The sequence below is a fragment of the Dendrobates tinctorius genome, unplaced genomic scaffold, assembly GCF_039654945.1.
Source record: "Dendrobates tinctorius isolate UK_male_01 unplaced genomic scaffold, ASM3965494v1 ptg000290l, whole genome shotgun sequence".
Taxonomy (NCBI): Eukaryota; Metazoa; Chordata; class Amphibia; order Anura; family Dendrobatidae; genus Dendrobates; species Dendrobates tinctorius.
The window spans coordinates 4,160,445-4,174,936 of record NW_027361957.1 but is presented as its reverse complement, the minus strand read 5'-3'; the positions used below and the strand labels follow the sequence as shown (position 1 = coordinate 4,174,936).

At 52.6% G+C, this 14,492-nt stretch overlaps 2 protein-coding genes across 7 annotated transcripts in view; one reads left to right on the top strand and one right to left on the bottom strand.

Annotated features, from left to right (window-relative positions):
• The window catches only part of CCDC107 (coiled-coil domain containing 107), a 36,301-nt gene extending 25,455 nt beyond the window's left edge, over positions 1–10,846 (bottom strand). The window contains exon 1 of the mRNA XM_073559998.1: positions 10,554–10,846. Coding sequence (XP_073416099.1) covers positions 10,554–10,779 — 226 coding nt within the window. The 5' untranslated portion in view covers positions 10,780–10,846. The remainder of the gene's footprint in view (positions 1–10,553) is intronic.
• CAPS2 (calcyphosine 2) overlaps positions 10,806–14,492 on the top strand; it is a 160,614-nt gene continuing 156,927 nt past the window's right edge. For 3 of the 6 annotated variants that reach the window (XM_073559993.1, XM_073559992.1, XM_073559987.1), the window contains exons 1-2: positions 10,950–11,147; positions 14,192–14,277. In XM_073559993.1, coding sequence (XP_073416094.1) covers positions 14,200–14,277 — 78 coding nt within the window. In that variant the 5' untranslated portion in view covers positions 10,950–11,147; positions 14,192–14,199. Of the gene's footprint in view, positions 10,915–10,949; positions 11,302–14,191; positions 14,278–14,492 lie in introns of those variants that run through there. The other 3 variants (XM_073559988.1, XM_073559989.1, XM_073559990.1) reach the window with 3 other exon arrangements.

The window sequence follows — 14,492 nt, the reverse complement described above, 5'->3', positions numbered from 1 at the left end:
TCGCAATTTTCCAACTTTGAATCTTTATGCCCTTAAATCACAGAGATATGGCACACAAAATAACACTTAATAAGTAACATTTCACATGTTTACTTTACAGCACAATTTTGGAAACAAAATTTTTTTTTTTTGTTAGGAAGTTATAAGGGTGAAAAGTTGACCAGCGATTTCTCATTTTTGCAACACCATTTTATTTTTACGGACCACATCACATTTGAAGTCACTTTGATGGGTCTATATGATAGAAAATACCCAAAAGTGACACCATTCTAAAAACTGCACCCCTTAAGGTGCTCAAAACCACTTTCAAAAAGTTTATTAACCCTTCAGGTGCTTCACAGAAATTTTTTAATTTTTAAAAAAAAAAATTGAACTTTTTTTCACACAAAAAATTACTTCAGGTCCAATTTTTTTTATTTTACAAGGGGTAACAGGAGAAATAGGACTGCAAAAGTTATTGTGCAATTTGTCCTGAGTACGCTGATACCTGATATATGGGGGGGGGGGGGGGGGGGGGGGGGGGACCACTGCTCCAGCGCATGGCAGAGCTCAGATGGGAAGGAGCGCCGTTTGACTTTTTCAATGCAAAATTGGCTGGAATTCAGATCGGACGCCATGTCACGTTTGGAGAGCCCCTGATGTGCCTAAACAGTGGAAACCCCCCACAAGTGACCCCATTTTGGAAACTAGACCCCCCCCCCCTAGGATCTTATCTAGATATGTGGTGAGAACTTTGAACCCCCAAGTGCTTCACAGAAGTTTATAACACCCTGGCGTGAAAATAAAAAAAAAAAAAAAATCATTTTTTATTTCCACAAAAATGATATTTTTGCCCCAATTTTTTGTTTTCCTAAGGGTAGCAGGAGAAATTGGACACCAAAAGTTGTTGTGCAATTTGTCCTGAGCAGGCGGATACCTGATATGTGGGGGTAAAACACTGTTTGGGCGCATGGCAGAGCTTGGAAGGGAAGGAGCACCATTTGACTTTTTCAACGCAGAATTGGCTGGAATTGAGATCAGACGCCATGTTGCGTTTGGAGAGCCCCTGATGTGCCCAAACAGTGGAAACCCCCCTAATTCTAACTCCAACCCTAACCCACCCAAGACCCGGGAGCGCCGCTGATCGCAATGACATACTATCCCGTCCCCGGTCATAGGGGCCCGGGTACCGTGGACGGGATAGTACGTCAGATGTCAGAAAGGGGTTAAAAACAGGCAGTGAAATGTTTTACCTCACAGAAATAAGCCGGATTACTTACCGGTAATGCTCTTTTAATGAGTCCACGACAGCACCCACTGGAGGTAGCGGATCCGCCCCATTTGGAACAGGAAACCCTACAGGAAGATAAAAGGGGTGGTCCGCCTTTCCTCAGTTTTGCATTTCAGAGTACCAGGAGGACCGCCAAGGATTAGGCAATGTCTTTGCATCTCTAAACTTCACTTATTCATTTTTAGCAGATATACTTTATTATCGATATCTTTAGCAGGGAGGGAAGTGAGCGGCTGCTGTCGTGGACTCATTAAAAGAGCATTACCGGTATGTAATCCGGCTTTTTACCCTTCGCCACAACAGCACCCACTGGAAAGATTCCAGAGACCATCACCTGGGTGGGACCACCGTGCCAAGGACAGTCCTGCCAAACTAGATGAAAGGTCAAGTCTATAGTGATTATAGAAGGTAGAAGGTGTTGACCAAATTGCTGCCTTACATATGGTTTCAATTGGAACGTCTCCCCTCTCGGCCCAGGAGGTTGCCATTGCTGTAGTGGAATGTGCTCTGATGCTCTCCGGAGGATCTTCATTTTTCGCGGAGTAGGCTAAGCGAATAGCATCCCTGATCCATCGGGAAACGGTGCTCTTCGTGACTCCGTACCCTTTTTTACAGCCCTGAAAAGATATCAACAGAGCCCTACACTGCCTCCAGCTCCTGGACCTCTCAATATACTTTAAGACAGTTCTTCTAACATCCCAAGTGTGGAATTTCCGCTCCTCTGGAGTGGAGGGATCTTCAAAGAAGGTTGGGAGAAGTATCTCTTGAGATCTATGGAATTTTGTTGATACCTTAGGCAGGTATGAGCGGTCTGGTTTTAATATCAACCTATCTTGGTATACCTGAAAAAAGGGTGGATCTATGGATAAGGCCTGGATATCACCCACTCTCCTAGCAGATGTCAGTGCTACTAAGAGGGCCGTCTTGAGTGACAAGTATTTGAGGGATATCGTGTCTATTGGCTCAAAGGGTTCTTCTGTCAGGGTGTCTAAGACCAGATTTAAGTCCCATGCAGGGATTGTAGGTATATGAACTGGAGCTATCCTTTCGCAAGCTGTAATAAATCGTGAAATCCACTTATTTCCTGCTATATTATGGCCGTACAGTGCCCCTAATGCGGACACCTGGACTTTCAGTGTGTTTACTGCCAAGTCCAAGTCCTTCCCTCTCTGTAGAAATTCTAAGATAGGAACTATCGGGACTTCTGTGGTATGAGGCGCTGTATGAAACTGCAGGAATTTTTTCCAGATCCTTGTATAAATCTGGGTAGTGGACTGCTTCCTGCTCTGTAGGAGCGTAACAATTAGTGTTTCAGAAAACCCTCTTGATCTTAGTAGCTGCCTTTCATATTCCACGCCGTCAAGTGTAAGCTGTCCACTTGGGGGTGGAAGAAAGGGCCTTGGGAGAGTAGGTTGGGAATCGAAGGGAGGACCCAAGGATCTGTCACCGACATAATTCATAGCCATGAGAACCACGGTCTCTTGGGCCAGAATGGTGCTATCAAAATCTATCTCGCCTTTTCCTCTCTGATCTTCCGAATGATCTGTGGCAGGAGAATTATCGGAGGGAAGGCATATGCCAGGTTGAACTTCCATGAGGCCTGGAGGACATCCAGTATGTCTGGGTGATCTGACGGAGACAGGGAAACAAACTCCTTTATCTGTCCTCTTTTGTGGCAAAGAGGTCCACCTGAGGTTGCCCCCATAAAGCTACTATGTCCTTGAAAATTCGGTGATTGTGGCACCACTCCCCTTGCCGAAAGGTGTGTCGGCTTAAGAAGTCTGCCTCTTGGTTGTTCTCTCCCCTGATATGAAGAGCCGAGAGGGACAACAAATAACTTTCGGCTAACTTTAAGATTCTTGCCGCAGAAGACATCAGAGTCTCTGATCGAGTACCTCCCTGTCTGTTTACGTAGGCCACTGTAGTGGTGTTGTCCGACAAGATCCTGACATGTTTCTGTTGGAGCTGCGGAAGAAAATGGTGTAGAGCATAATATACCGCCGTCAGTTCTTTCAAATTAGACGAGTATCCCCATTCATCTCTATTCCACCTTCCTTGACAAAAGCTACTCCCCATATGGGCTCCCCAGCCGTGGGGGCTAGCATCAGTGGTTAGGATACAAGATGGTACTATAACCCATGGGACTCCTGAGGATAGATGGTTATCATCTAGCCACCATTCTAGAGAAGTCAAGACCTCCTGTGATAAGGTTATCTTGCTCTCGAGGTGACCACCATGTCGCCTGTCCTCTCGGAGGATCTGTTGCTGAAATGTGCGGATATGATAATGGGCCCACCGGACTGCCGGGGCACAAGAACTGAGCGACCCCAATAGCGACATTGCCCCTCTCAGAGACATGCGTGGTCTACTTATGGCTGCCTCTACTTTCTCTTTTGTGAGTGCAATCTTTACCTGAGGGAGTAGACATCTCTGGGCTGTGGAGTCTAACTGGAACCCTAAGAACATCTGAAGGGAATGCGGAACGAGTCTGGACATTGATGATCCAGCCTAGATCTTGCAAAGATGAGATCGCGTCAGCGACACGTCTGGTACACTGGGTGACCGAGTTCCCGATAATTAGGAAGTCATCTAGGTAAGGCACGATTAGAGTGTCTTTTTGACGAAGTTAGGCCATGACCTCTGCCATCACCTTGGTGAAGATTCTTGGTGCTGTAGAGAGGCCGAAGGGCATGGCTGTATACTGAAAATGACGGATCTTGCCTTTGAATACCACCGCGACCCTTAGGTTCTTTTGGAAAGAGACGCTTTATGGTGGATCTGATTGATTCCATCTTAAACTTATAATTTTTTATAAATGTATTAAGCTTCCTTAAATTTATAATTGTCCTAAACGTACCATCTGGTTTGGAAATTAAAAATAAAGGAGAGTAGAATCCTCTACCTTCCTGTCCCTCTGGGACCTCTACTAAAACCCCCTTGGATAGTAGGCTCCGAATTTCTTCTTCGAAGGTCTTTTGTTGAACTATAGAGTTTAGGCGGGTTATGATAAAGAAATCATAAGGGGTTTGAAGGAATTCTATTTTCATTCCTTCTTTAATAATACTTAGAATCCGTGGGCTCGAAGTTATTTGTTACCATTTTAAATAAAAAAATTTTAATCTACCCCCTACTGGTGGGTCTAATTCGTTAATATTTATTTTCCTTCTGGAATATTGAACCCCTGAACATGCTACCCTTTTGCTTTCCCTCCTTTGTGGGCCATCTATTTGATCTATCCGCTTGTCTCCTTCTTCCAAACGGTCGCCTTTTAAAGGTTCTCCTGTAGAAAAGGATAGAAGAATCAGAGAAGGCCTTCTTTTCTTTTGCTTTGGCGAGTATGTCGTCTAGGGCTTTCCCAAAGAGAAACTCACCCTCGCACAGGGTTGCGCAAATCTTAGATTTTGATTGCGCGTCCCCCTTCCAGCTCTTCATCCATAGTGCCCGCCTGGCGTTGTTTACAAGAGCCGCCCATCTCGCTGCCAGCCGCACGGTGTCTGCCGATGCATCGGCGATGAAGGCTGCTGCCCCTCTGATTAATGGAATAGCGGCCCGTAGTTTTTCTCTCGACACTTTCTGCTCGATTTGTTGATCCAACCATACATCTGGAAGGTGCATGTGCTGGCTACTGCTGGCTTAAAAATTCCCGTGGTAGACTCCCAAGACCTTTTCAATGACGACTCCACCTTACGGTCTAGCAGGTCTGCCAACAAGCCTGCGTCCTCTACCGGAATAGTAGACTGTTTCGAGGTAGAGGCTACAATGGCATCAACCTTTGGCACTTTGGTCCATTTTAATAGCTCATCATCGCTAAATGGATATTTTCTCTTTGAGGCCGATGGGAGAAAACTTCTTTGTGTTTTTCCCACTCTCTCTTTATTAGGGCCTTAACTGCCGGTATTACTGGGAACGCTCTCCTTTTCTTTTCTGCCAACCCCGCACATTATTTCTTGTGCGGTTTTGGCACCACTTGATTCCTCACACCCCATAGTGTTCCTCACGGATTTGACCAGGTTATCCACACTATCCAGAGGAAAACATGACCGTCCCTCCATGTCTGATGATAATGACGAGGATGTGAGTGAGGAATCGGAGATTAACCCCTGTTCTTCCTTTGACTCTAAGCTGAGGGTCACCTGTTTTTTGCTCCTAGCCTCTGAGGGAGTACTGGCACGGGTGATAGCCTGTATTTCCTCCCTAATTATGGCTCGAATATCCTTTGATGACACTGCCGACCCTTGCCTAGTCTCTCTGGTGCCCTGCTTACAGAGCTTTTTGGGATAGGAGTCAGGGAGAGGTTCAGCGCATAAAGCGCATTCTTTATGGTTGGATTTTTGTTTTTTCTTCGCCTGGAGAGGGGAGACATGGCGAAAGGAGAGGGGAGGGTGGAGAGGTCAGCTTAGTAGGCAGAGTATATACACTGCACACTCACCCAGTGAAGCTTTATATTAACGGATCAGATGGTTGAGATCCCGTCCTAGGTCTTGACTCTCCCACCTCGCTCCTGCGGGCGGTGTCTGTCCTGGTGGTGCGGTCCCTGGAGGAGCTGCCCCCCCGCAGAGTCTCCTGCTGGAGCGTGCACTTATGTTGGGGACGACATGGTTCCTGCCACTTAGCTGTGGCGCTTGTTTAAATAGATTGCTCCCTCCTTTTTTTTTTTTTTTTTTTCTTCTTTCTGCCCCCGGAAGTCGCTCCTCCTCCCCGGGTTCCCGCACATGCGCCGTCGCGCTCCTCAGCCATCCTGCCCCGGAAGTTCACTCATTACTTCCGGGGCTCAGGAGCCTCTGTGCCGGTCGACTACCACGCCACTGCTCCTGTATGCGGCCCGCGCTTCTCCCCACGCTGCCGCCACCGCTGCTCTCTTTTGTTTTTCTCTTCGCGCCACTGGCGCACTTACCGCTCCCTGCAGCGGCGGCTCCTGCGTTTGGTGCCCCTGGCGCGCTCCTAGGCGAGACCGGGCGGCCCCTCCCGGACCCGGTCATCACCTCTCAGCCATTAGACGGCTCCCCCCTCGTCTGACGGAGTCTACCCCGACGCTGCTTCCAGATCGCAGCCCCTGCCGTTCTCATGGACACTGCGCAGGCGGCGTGCAAATCCAGGTACATCTTCCTGAAGGATTAGTCCTGAGGTTCATTGGGAACAGGAAACCAAAACTGAGGAGGAAAGGCGGACGGCCCCTTTTATCTTCCTGTAGGATTTCCTGTTCCAAATGGAGCGGATCCGATACCTCCAGTGGGTGTTGTCGTGGCGAAGGGTAAAAATCAGCTGTGCTCCCCTCCTGTATACTTTTTTTCTCTTCCTCCCCTGGGCTGTGGTACGATCAGACCATGTCCCTGCACGGTCAGACACTACACATTTACTAGATTATATTAGCACAGGAACATTTTTTTCTTAAACGCATCCAAATGTAGAAATTACTTTCATTCCAAGATCTAGTATTTAAGATACTCTTTGTTAATGAGAAAATCCCTTTACCTGCTGAGCTGCATACATCCTCTGCCATTAGAATCAGCACAAAAAATGAGCACCGGATCCTTGCGTGGGTTTCCATGACTGAGCAGCTGCATGTAAGCTTTACAGTGGATGGAGTGGTGAACGGATGACACCACTGGAAATGTGCCCCATGAAGGGACGCTTCATGCTTCTCTATCTGGCTGACAGACAAGTCCGGAGTTGGTGAATGCCGGGAGAACGCTACCTGTGACTGAATTGTGCCGAATATAATGTTTGGTAGAGGAGGGATAATGTAACGAGGTTGTTTTTCAGTGGTTGGCCTAAACCCCTTCGTTCCAATGAAGGGAAATCTTAAATCGTTTGTCCATTTGACGACCCCCTTCTTAAGGCAGCTCTCTAGCGGTTTTCTTTATTGCAGCGCTGGAATGGTGTCACTAATGTAAGTTCTTTGCCCCTAGTCTTATACTAACCAGCCGCTGTCCTCATCTGTTCCCCCCACCGCTCCGCTTCTGCAGGCTGTGACCTGAAGGATCGCTCCAGTGTTTGCTGGGAGAGCCGGAAGTCACTACTCAGGAGCGGTGCTGGTAATGGCTGAAGACAGTGGCTGATAAGTGGCAACACTCCTGCACTGGAAAAAGTAAACGCTAGAGTACTGCTTTAAAATAATATACTACCACGTGTAAAATAAAAACAACAGATATTCATCTCCCGCACCAAAAGGTGTTCCGGCCATGTTGGTGCTAGGTCTCCTGAAGAGGAGTGCTGTGGCTAATTAGTGGCCGGCTATGCTTAATACTTCATAAGGCCGAATCTGCAGAGCTCATGTGGCGTCAATGTCACACAAGCCTAAGGAAACCCATCTAAGGATAATCCTGAATATACATGCTCTCTTTTCATCCATAACAATGCATCATCCCAATCCTCTCCATCACCAGTGTAATGTCAGACCAGACTAATGAGATAAAAGCCTTCCATTTATCGGAATCGCTTCTCCTGAACAACAGGAAGAGACAGAATCGGATGCCGTGCTAATGGCTCACATGCGATCACCAGCTCTGAGGCGCTGCCGCCTGTAATACACAAGCCCTTTCTACCCGAACACACCTAAAAGAAACCTCAGAATCTGCCGCAGAAATGGAAAAACAGGATTAAAAACGTGAAAAGGCAGTTTTACAGCAAATACCTCAAGACAACTGTGGCAAAACCAGATTTGCTTTACGAATTTGCTGTATAGAGAAGTCACCTTAGCGCTTCAGAGCCTTTCCAGAGTGATATCGGGGAGCCACAGAATAATCTGATGCACTAGAAGAGGGGTTAGAGGGCCGGCTAGAATGCTGAGGAGGTTTAATTCTTAGATATTTAGAGCGAAAAACATAAGTCACATGTGTGATACAGCAGCTGAACATTACCATGGTGGCCCACACAGGCAGCCGCCGGCGCTCCCCGGGCGGCCCACGCAGGCAGCCGCCGGCGCTCCCCGGGCGGCCCACACAGGCAGCCGCCGGCGCTCCCCACAGGCAGCCGCCGGCGCTCCCCGGGCGGCCCACACTTTTAAAGAAAAAATGTTAAAGCAAGCACTATAAACTAAAATCTTAATTTCTTTATTATAAAAAGAAGTTATATCAGGGTAAAAGAGTGTAAAAGCATAAGGGTAGAGAAGGAATGTGTGGAACACCAGATGTCCGTGTCTTCTCCCGGCTCTCGCGACCATTTGATGCTGGTGAACCTTGAATCTACGTAAGGGAAAACACATCAGGACTGGGACTAGAACCTGAGAAGCCTGGGAGACTGCAATGACTATACAGGGCTACTGAGGGACTGTGCGCTCATTTGTTTTTGCGTGGGGCATGTAGGCACTTTTCTTATCAATCTTTATCCGTAATCAGCAGGAAACGCGTTATACGCCCTATGTGTAACCTTTGGGACAGAGCTTATGCTGGTCGCCCACTATTAGTGAGAGTGGTGATATGCAACGGTGGTTGCTATTACACAGGGCCAACTGCGGACTACAGCCAGACAACCGGGAGTGGGCTGCCATTATGTATATTAGTGCCAACCCCTGCAGTAACATAGGGGGGAGACTGGTCCCCCTGCACCCTTATTGTGTCTTTATACTCTTTACACTGAAGTCATCTAGCTTCAGTTTTGAATAATTCAGGTTTAGATATTATATAGCTTTCTGTAAAATGTTTCCTCTGACCGACGGGGCCCCGCGCCATCCCACTGACCGGGGACCCGCGCCATCCCACTGACCCGCGCCATCCCACTGACCCGCGCCATCCCACTGACCGGGGACCCGCGCCATCCCACTGACCCGCGCCATCCCACTGACCCGCGCCATCCCACTGACCCGCGCCATCCCACTGACCCGCGCCATCCCACTGACCGGGGACCCGCGCCATCCCACTGACCGGGGACCCGCGCCATCCCACTGACCGGGGACCCGCGCCATCCCACTGACCCGCACCATCCCACTGACCGGGGACCCGCGCCATCCCACTGACCCGCGCCATCCCACTGACCCGCGCCATCCCACTGACCCGCGCCATCCCACTGACCCGCGCCATCCCACTGACCCGCGCCATCCCACTGACCGGGGACCCGCGCCATCCCACTGACCCGCGCCATCCCACTGACCCGCGCCATCCCACTGACCCGCGCCATCCCACTGACCCGCGCCATCCCACTGACCCGCGCCATCCCACTGACCGGGGACCCGCGCCATCCCACTGACCCGCGCCATCCCACTGACCCGCACCATCCCACTGACCCGGGACCCGCGCCATCCCACTGACCGGGGACCCGCGCCATCCCACTGACCCGCGCCATCCCACTGACCCGCGCCATCCCACTGACCGGGGACCCGCGCCATCCCACTGACCCGCGCCATCCCACTGACCCGCGCCATCCCACTGACCCGCGCCATCCCACTGACCGGGGACCCGCGCCATCCCACTGACCCGCGCCATCCCACTGACCCGCCCCATCCCACGGACCCGCCCCATCCCACGGACCCGCCCCATCCCACTGACCCGCCCCATCCCACTGACCCGCCCCATCCCACTGACCCGCCCCATCCCACTGACCGGGGACCCGCGCCATCCCACTGACCCGCGCCATCCCACTGACCGGGGACCCGCGCCATCCCACTGACCCGCGCCATCCCACTGACCCGCGCCATCCCACTGACCCGCGCCATCCCACTGACCCGCGCCATCCCACTGACCCGCGACCCGCGCCATCCCACTGACCCGCACCATCCCACTGACCGGGGACCCGCACCATCCCACTGACCGGGGACCCGCGCCATCCCACTGACCCGCGCCATCCCACTGACCGGGGACCCGCGCCATCCCACTGACCCGCGCCATCCCACTGACCGGGGACCCGCGCCATCCCACTGACCCGCGCCATCCCACTGACCGGGGACCCGCGCCATCCCACTGACCCGCGCCATCCCACTGACCGGGGACCCGTGCCATCCCACTGACCCGCGCCATCCCACTGACCCGCGCCATCCCACTGACCGGGGACCCGCGCCATCCCACTGACCCGCGCCATCCCACTGACCCGCGCCATCCCACTGACCGGTTTGCTGCGCCATCCCACTGACCCGCGCCATCCCACTGACCGGTTTGCTGCGCCATCCCACTGACCGTCGTTGCTCATGGTTTTTCGCTGCAGTGACCTGTAAGTTTGCGTCCTGCCATTTGTCTCCCCCATCACTCCAAACACATGGAAAGTGGCAATACATGGACCCAGCAGGACAGTAATGACCAGAGACGTCACACTGATGTCGGGACCCGTACACACCTACATAAATACCGGTTACCTTTGCTGGCGGGGCGGCCATGCACGGGTGTCTTCCCGGACTCCTGCTTGCCAGGGTCCTTCACACTGGCGCCAAACATCCGGGGCAGTAGAAAGCAGGCACATAGTGCCAGGGACAGGGCTAGGAGCAAGTGCTGGGAGCTGGAGAGCACCATGATGACTGCCGTGCGGTCACCACCCACCACTGTTCCGGGGCCGACAGCGCCACTCCTCGCGCGTTCTCTCATTGGCTGCCCGCAGTGACGTGTCCATACCTCCTGGCTGTATGTACGGTCCCCGGGGCAGGCGGCAGTGCACAACGTGACTCCACGTGATGCTGACCTAACACCGTGTATACGGCCGATGATTCCGCCCCATCCCCGGTACCGGCAGCTACGTTTAAACCTAGTGTATGGCTTAGAAGTGCAGTGATATCACGTGATATGCCCGAAGCCAATAGGATTTCTAAACTGCGTTCCACGAGTGGAACGCAAACACTCCTTTACGTTGCATGTCTGGTTTCCATGGTAACGAGCGTCGCACCTTTTCACTTCCGAGTGGGGCCGGTTTTATCGCGTGTTTGGGCTTTTCACTGCAGGTCAATCGCACAAGACCGGTGAGTCCGTGTGACCAGGCCGTGTGCTCTGCTGAGGCCGCAGCAGCGGTATGTGAGATATGCGTCTGTAATGAGGAGACGTGACAGGTGGCGTTATATGCACCGGGGCCAGTGGGGCTCTCCGGAGACAAGGGGCCACAGTGCCACAGGATTGGTGAGCGAGGGGCCGAGACCCCGCCGGGATCAGCACTAGGGGGCACTGCTATGCTTTAGGCTGTGTTCACACCTTGCTTTTTTCTGCAGCCAGAACCTGCTCTCTTGGCAGTAAAATAGCTGCAGCCCTCCTCTGTGTAGCAGAAATGCTGGGCTGCGCTCATTAATATCCAGCAATGACAACCACAGGGGTTGCCTGCAGACCCATCAGTGACCCGCGGTCATGCGCTTCCCCCCCCCCCTTGCCTGCAGACCCATCAGTGACCCGCGGTCATGCGCTTCCCCCCCCCCCTTGCCTGCAGACCCATCAGTGACCCGCGGTCATGCGCTCCCCCCCCCTCGCCTGCAGACCCATCAGTGACCCGCGGTCATGCGCTCCCCCCCCTCGCCTGCAGACCCATCAGTGACCCGCGGTCATGCGCTCCCCCCCCCTCGCCTGCAGACCCATCAGTGACCCGCGGTCATGCGCTCCCCCCCCTCGCCTGCAGACCCATCAGTGACCCGCGGTCATGCGCTCCCCCCCCCTCGCCTGCAGACCCATCAGTGACCCGCGGTCATGCGCTCCCCCCCCTCGCCTGCAGACCCATCAGTGACCCGCGGTCATGCGCCCCCCCCTCGCCTGCAGACCCATCAGTGACCCGCGGTCATGCGCTCCCCCCCCTCGCCTGCAGACCCATCAGTGACCAGCGGTCATGCGCCCCCCCCTCGCCTGCAGACCCATCAGTGACCCGCGGTCATGCGCCCCCCCCTCGCCTGCAGACCCATCAGTGACCCGCGGTCATGCGCCCCCCCCTCGCCTGCAGACCCATCAGTGACCCGCGGTCATGCGCTCCCCCCCCCTCGCCTGCAGACCCATCAGTGACCCGCGGTCATGCGCTCCCCCCCCTCGCCTGCAGACCCATCAGTGACCCGCGGTCATGCGCCCCCCCCTCGCCTGCAGACCCATCAGTGACCCGCGGTCATGCGCTCCCCCCCCTCGCCTGCAGACCCATCAGTGACCAGCGGTCATGCGCCCCCCCCTCGCCTGCAGACCCATCAGTGACCCGCGGTCATGCGCCCCCCCCTCGCCTGCAGACCCATCAGTGACCCGCGGTCATGCGCCCCCCCCTCGCCTGCAGACCCATCAGTGACCCGCGGTCATGCGCTCCCCCCCCTCGCCTGCAGACCCATCAGTGACCCGCGGTCATGCGCCCCCCCCTCGCCTGCAGACCCATCAGTGACCCGCGGTCATGCGCCTCTCCCCCCCCCCCCCCCTCGGCTTGCTGCACGTAATCTTCATCTGTGAATATCACAGATGCCGTAGTTTTCTGCGCCTGCGCAGTATGCTTTGCCCAACTGTGGGCGAAGCATATAATTGCTACTGCGCATGCACCGGTATTTTCCAGCGCGGTCTATGGCCCGGAAGTCTTCACATGCAGGACACACTTCTGGGGCATAGACCATGCTGGAAAATACTGGCGCATGCACAGTAGCGATTATATGCTGTGGGCAAAGCATACTGCACAGGCGCCGGAGGCCTTAACAATGCGCAAGCGCGGAAAACTACGGCATCTGTGCTATTCACAGATGAAGATTACATGCAGCAAGCAGAGGAAGGCGGGGGAGCGCGAATAAGCCATGCCCATCGGACCGGACCGCGGCGATTTGCATACATCCCCAACAAGATAAAAAAGGTATTTATGCCTCAAAGGTGCGGGGTCGCAGGAGTCAAAAGCCCTAATAGACTCCTTATGGGATGTGCAATAGGGTGATATCTTTACATGATATCACGAAATATGAGTGACAGATTCCCTTTAAGGAGTTTTAAAAGTGTTGCTCCCCTTCAGACAACGTTCTGCCCTACCTGCAGTTTGCTATAAAATGACCAGCCACATGTTCCCCAGGCCAACCAGAGAGTCCCCACTGCTGCTCCGGCACTGATATCGCCAGCATGGCAAACAGTCCGTGAGCTCAGCAGCTCTGCTAGTGTGGACACAATGCCCCCTCCAGGGCCGCTGAGCTCACTGATTGCCCATTCCCTGCTGTCGACGTGATGTCAGCACCACAGCCAATGCTGGACCAAGGCCAGGCGAATACAGAACCTTGTCTGAAAGGGAACAACCCCATTAACCCTTTCCCAATGGGGTCAATATTTGATTTTTTCAGGACAAGTTGTAGCTCAGAATTACACCATTTACTTTCACCATACTGATAATTGTTCTGGAAAACAGGAAATTCCGCCATTGTGGTTTTGCTTTCATGGAGTTAATTGTGCAGTAATATTGACCTGCAAGCATGGTTCTTCAGGTCGGTATGATCACAGCGATGCCAAGCTTATAGCATATATTAGTGTTTAAAGCACCACTCCGTTTGTTTTTTTTTAGGGCTGGAGTAGTGCTTCTACCATCAGGTCCCTGCCCCCGGTCTTATACTCATTGCGCCGCTTATTCACCTTTTTTCAGTGCCGCTCCGGTCCCACGGCGCCATCTTGTAACCGCAGCCTCTGACTGTCCAGAAGTTACGTCACAAGCTCTCAATGTAAGTCTCTGAGGGACAGAAAGAGGTTCTCAGACCGGTGCTGAGCCGTGGCCTCCGCGCAGCTCCATGATACACTGGAGCGATTCGGCACGTCACAAACTGTCGGAGACCGACGGGAGTGGCGGTGATAAAAGGGGAAGACCGCGGCAGGTAAGTATAAGACTATGTGCAGAGACCTTAGTTTGGAAGTACCACTCCAATGCTGCGATTAAAGAAAAACTCCGGAGTGGTGCTTGAAATAATATGTGGTTTGTGTCGCCATTTTACAAGACCTGTCTTTCATTTTTCCGTTCTCAGACTGGTGAGCTGTAGTCTTAGGTGACTGGCTGTACTATTGTGCTGCATCTCTGATGTTTCTTTTCCTTTTATTTCAGTTTTCAGGATGAATTTGGAAATAAAAGGAGTTGCTGCAAGTCCTCGAGGTCATAGTCATGGCTCATCAAACGCTGCTACTGCCAAGGTGATTGGAATAATTTGTCCGTTCCTGATTTTCTGCTGTGCTATATTCCATGGCATCGTATCTCAGAACATGACATGCACAGCTTATGTGGTGGCATTGTGGTTCAGAAATGATATGTGTTTCAAGGTGCAACCATTTATTCATTCACAGGTGTAATAATTTATTACCACTCAAAGAGTGGTTGCACATCCAATTGGAAAAGTGCTTGAAGTGGG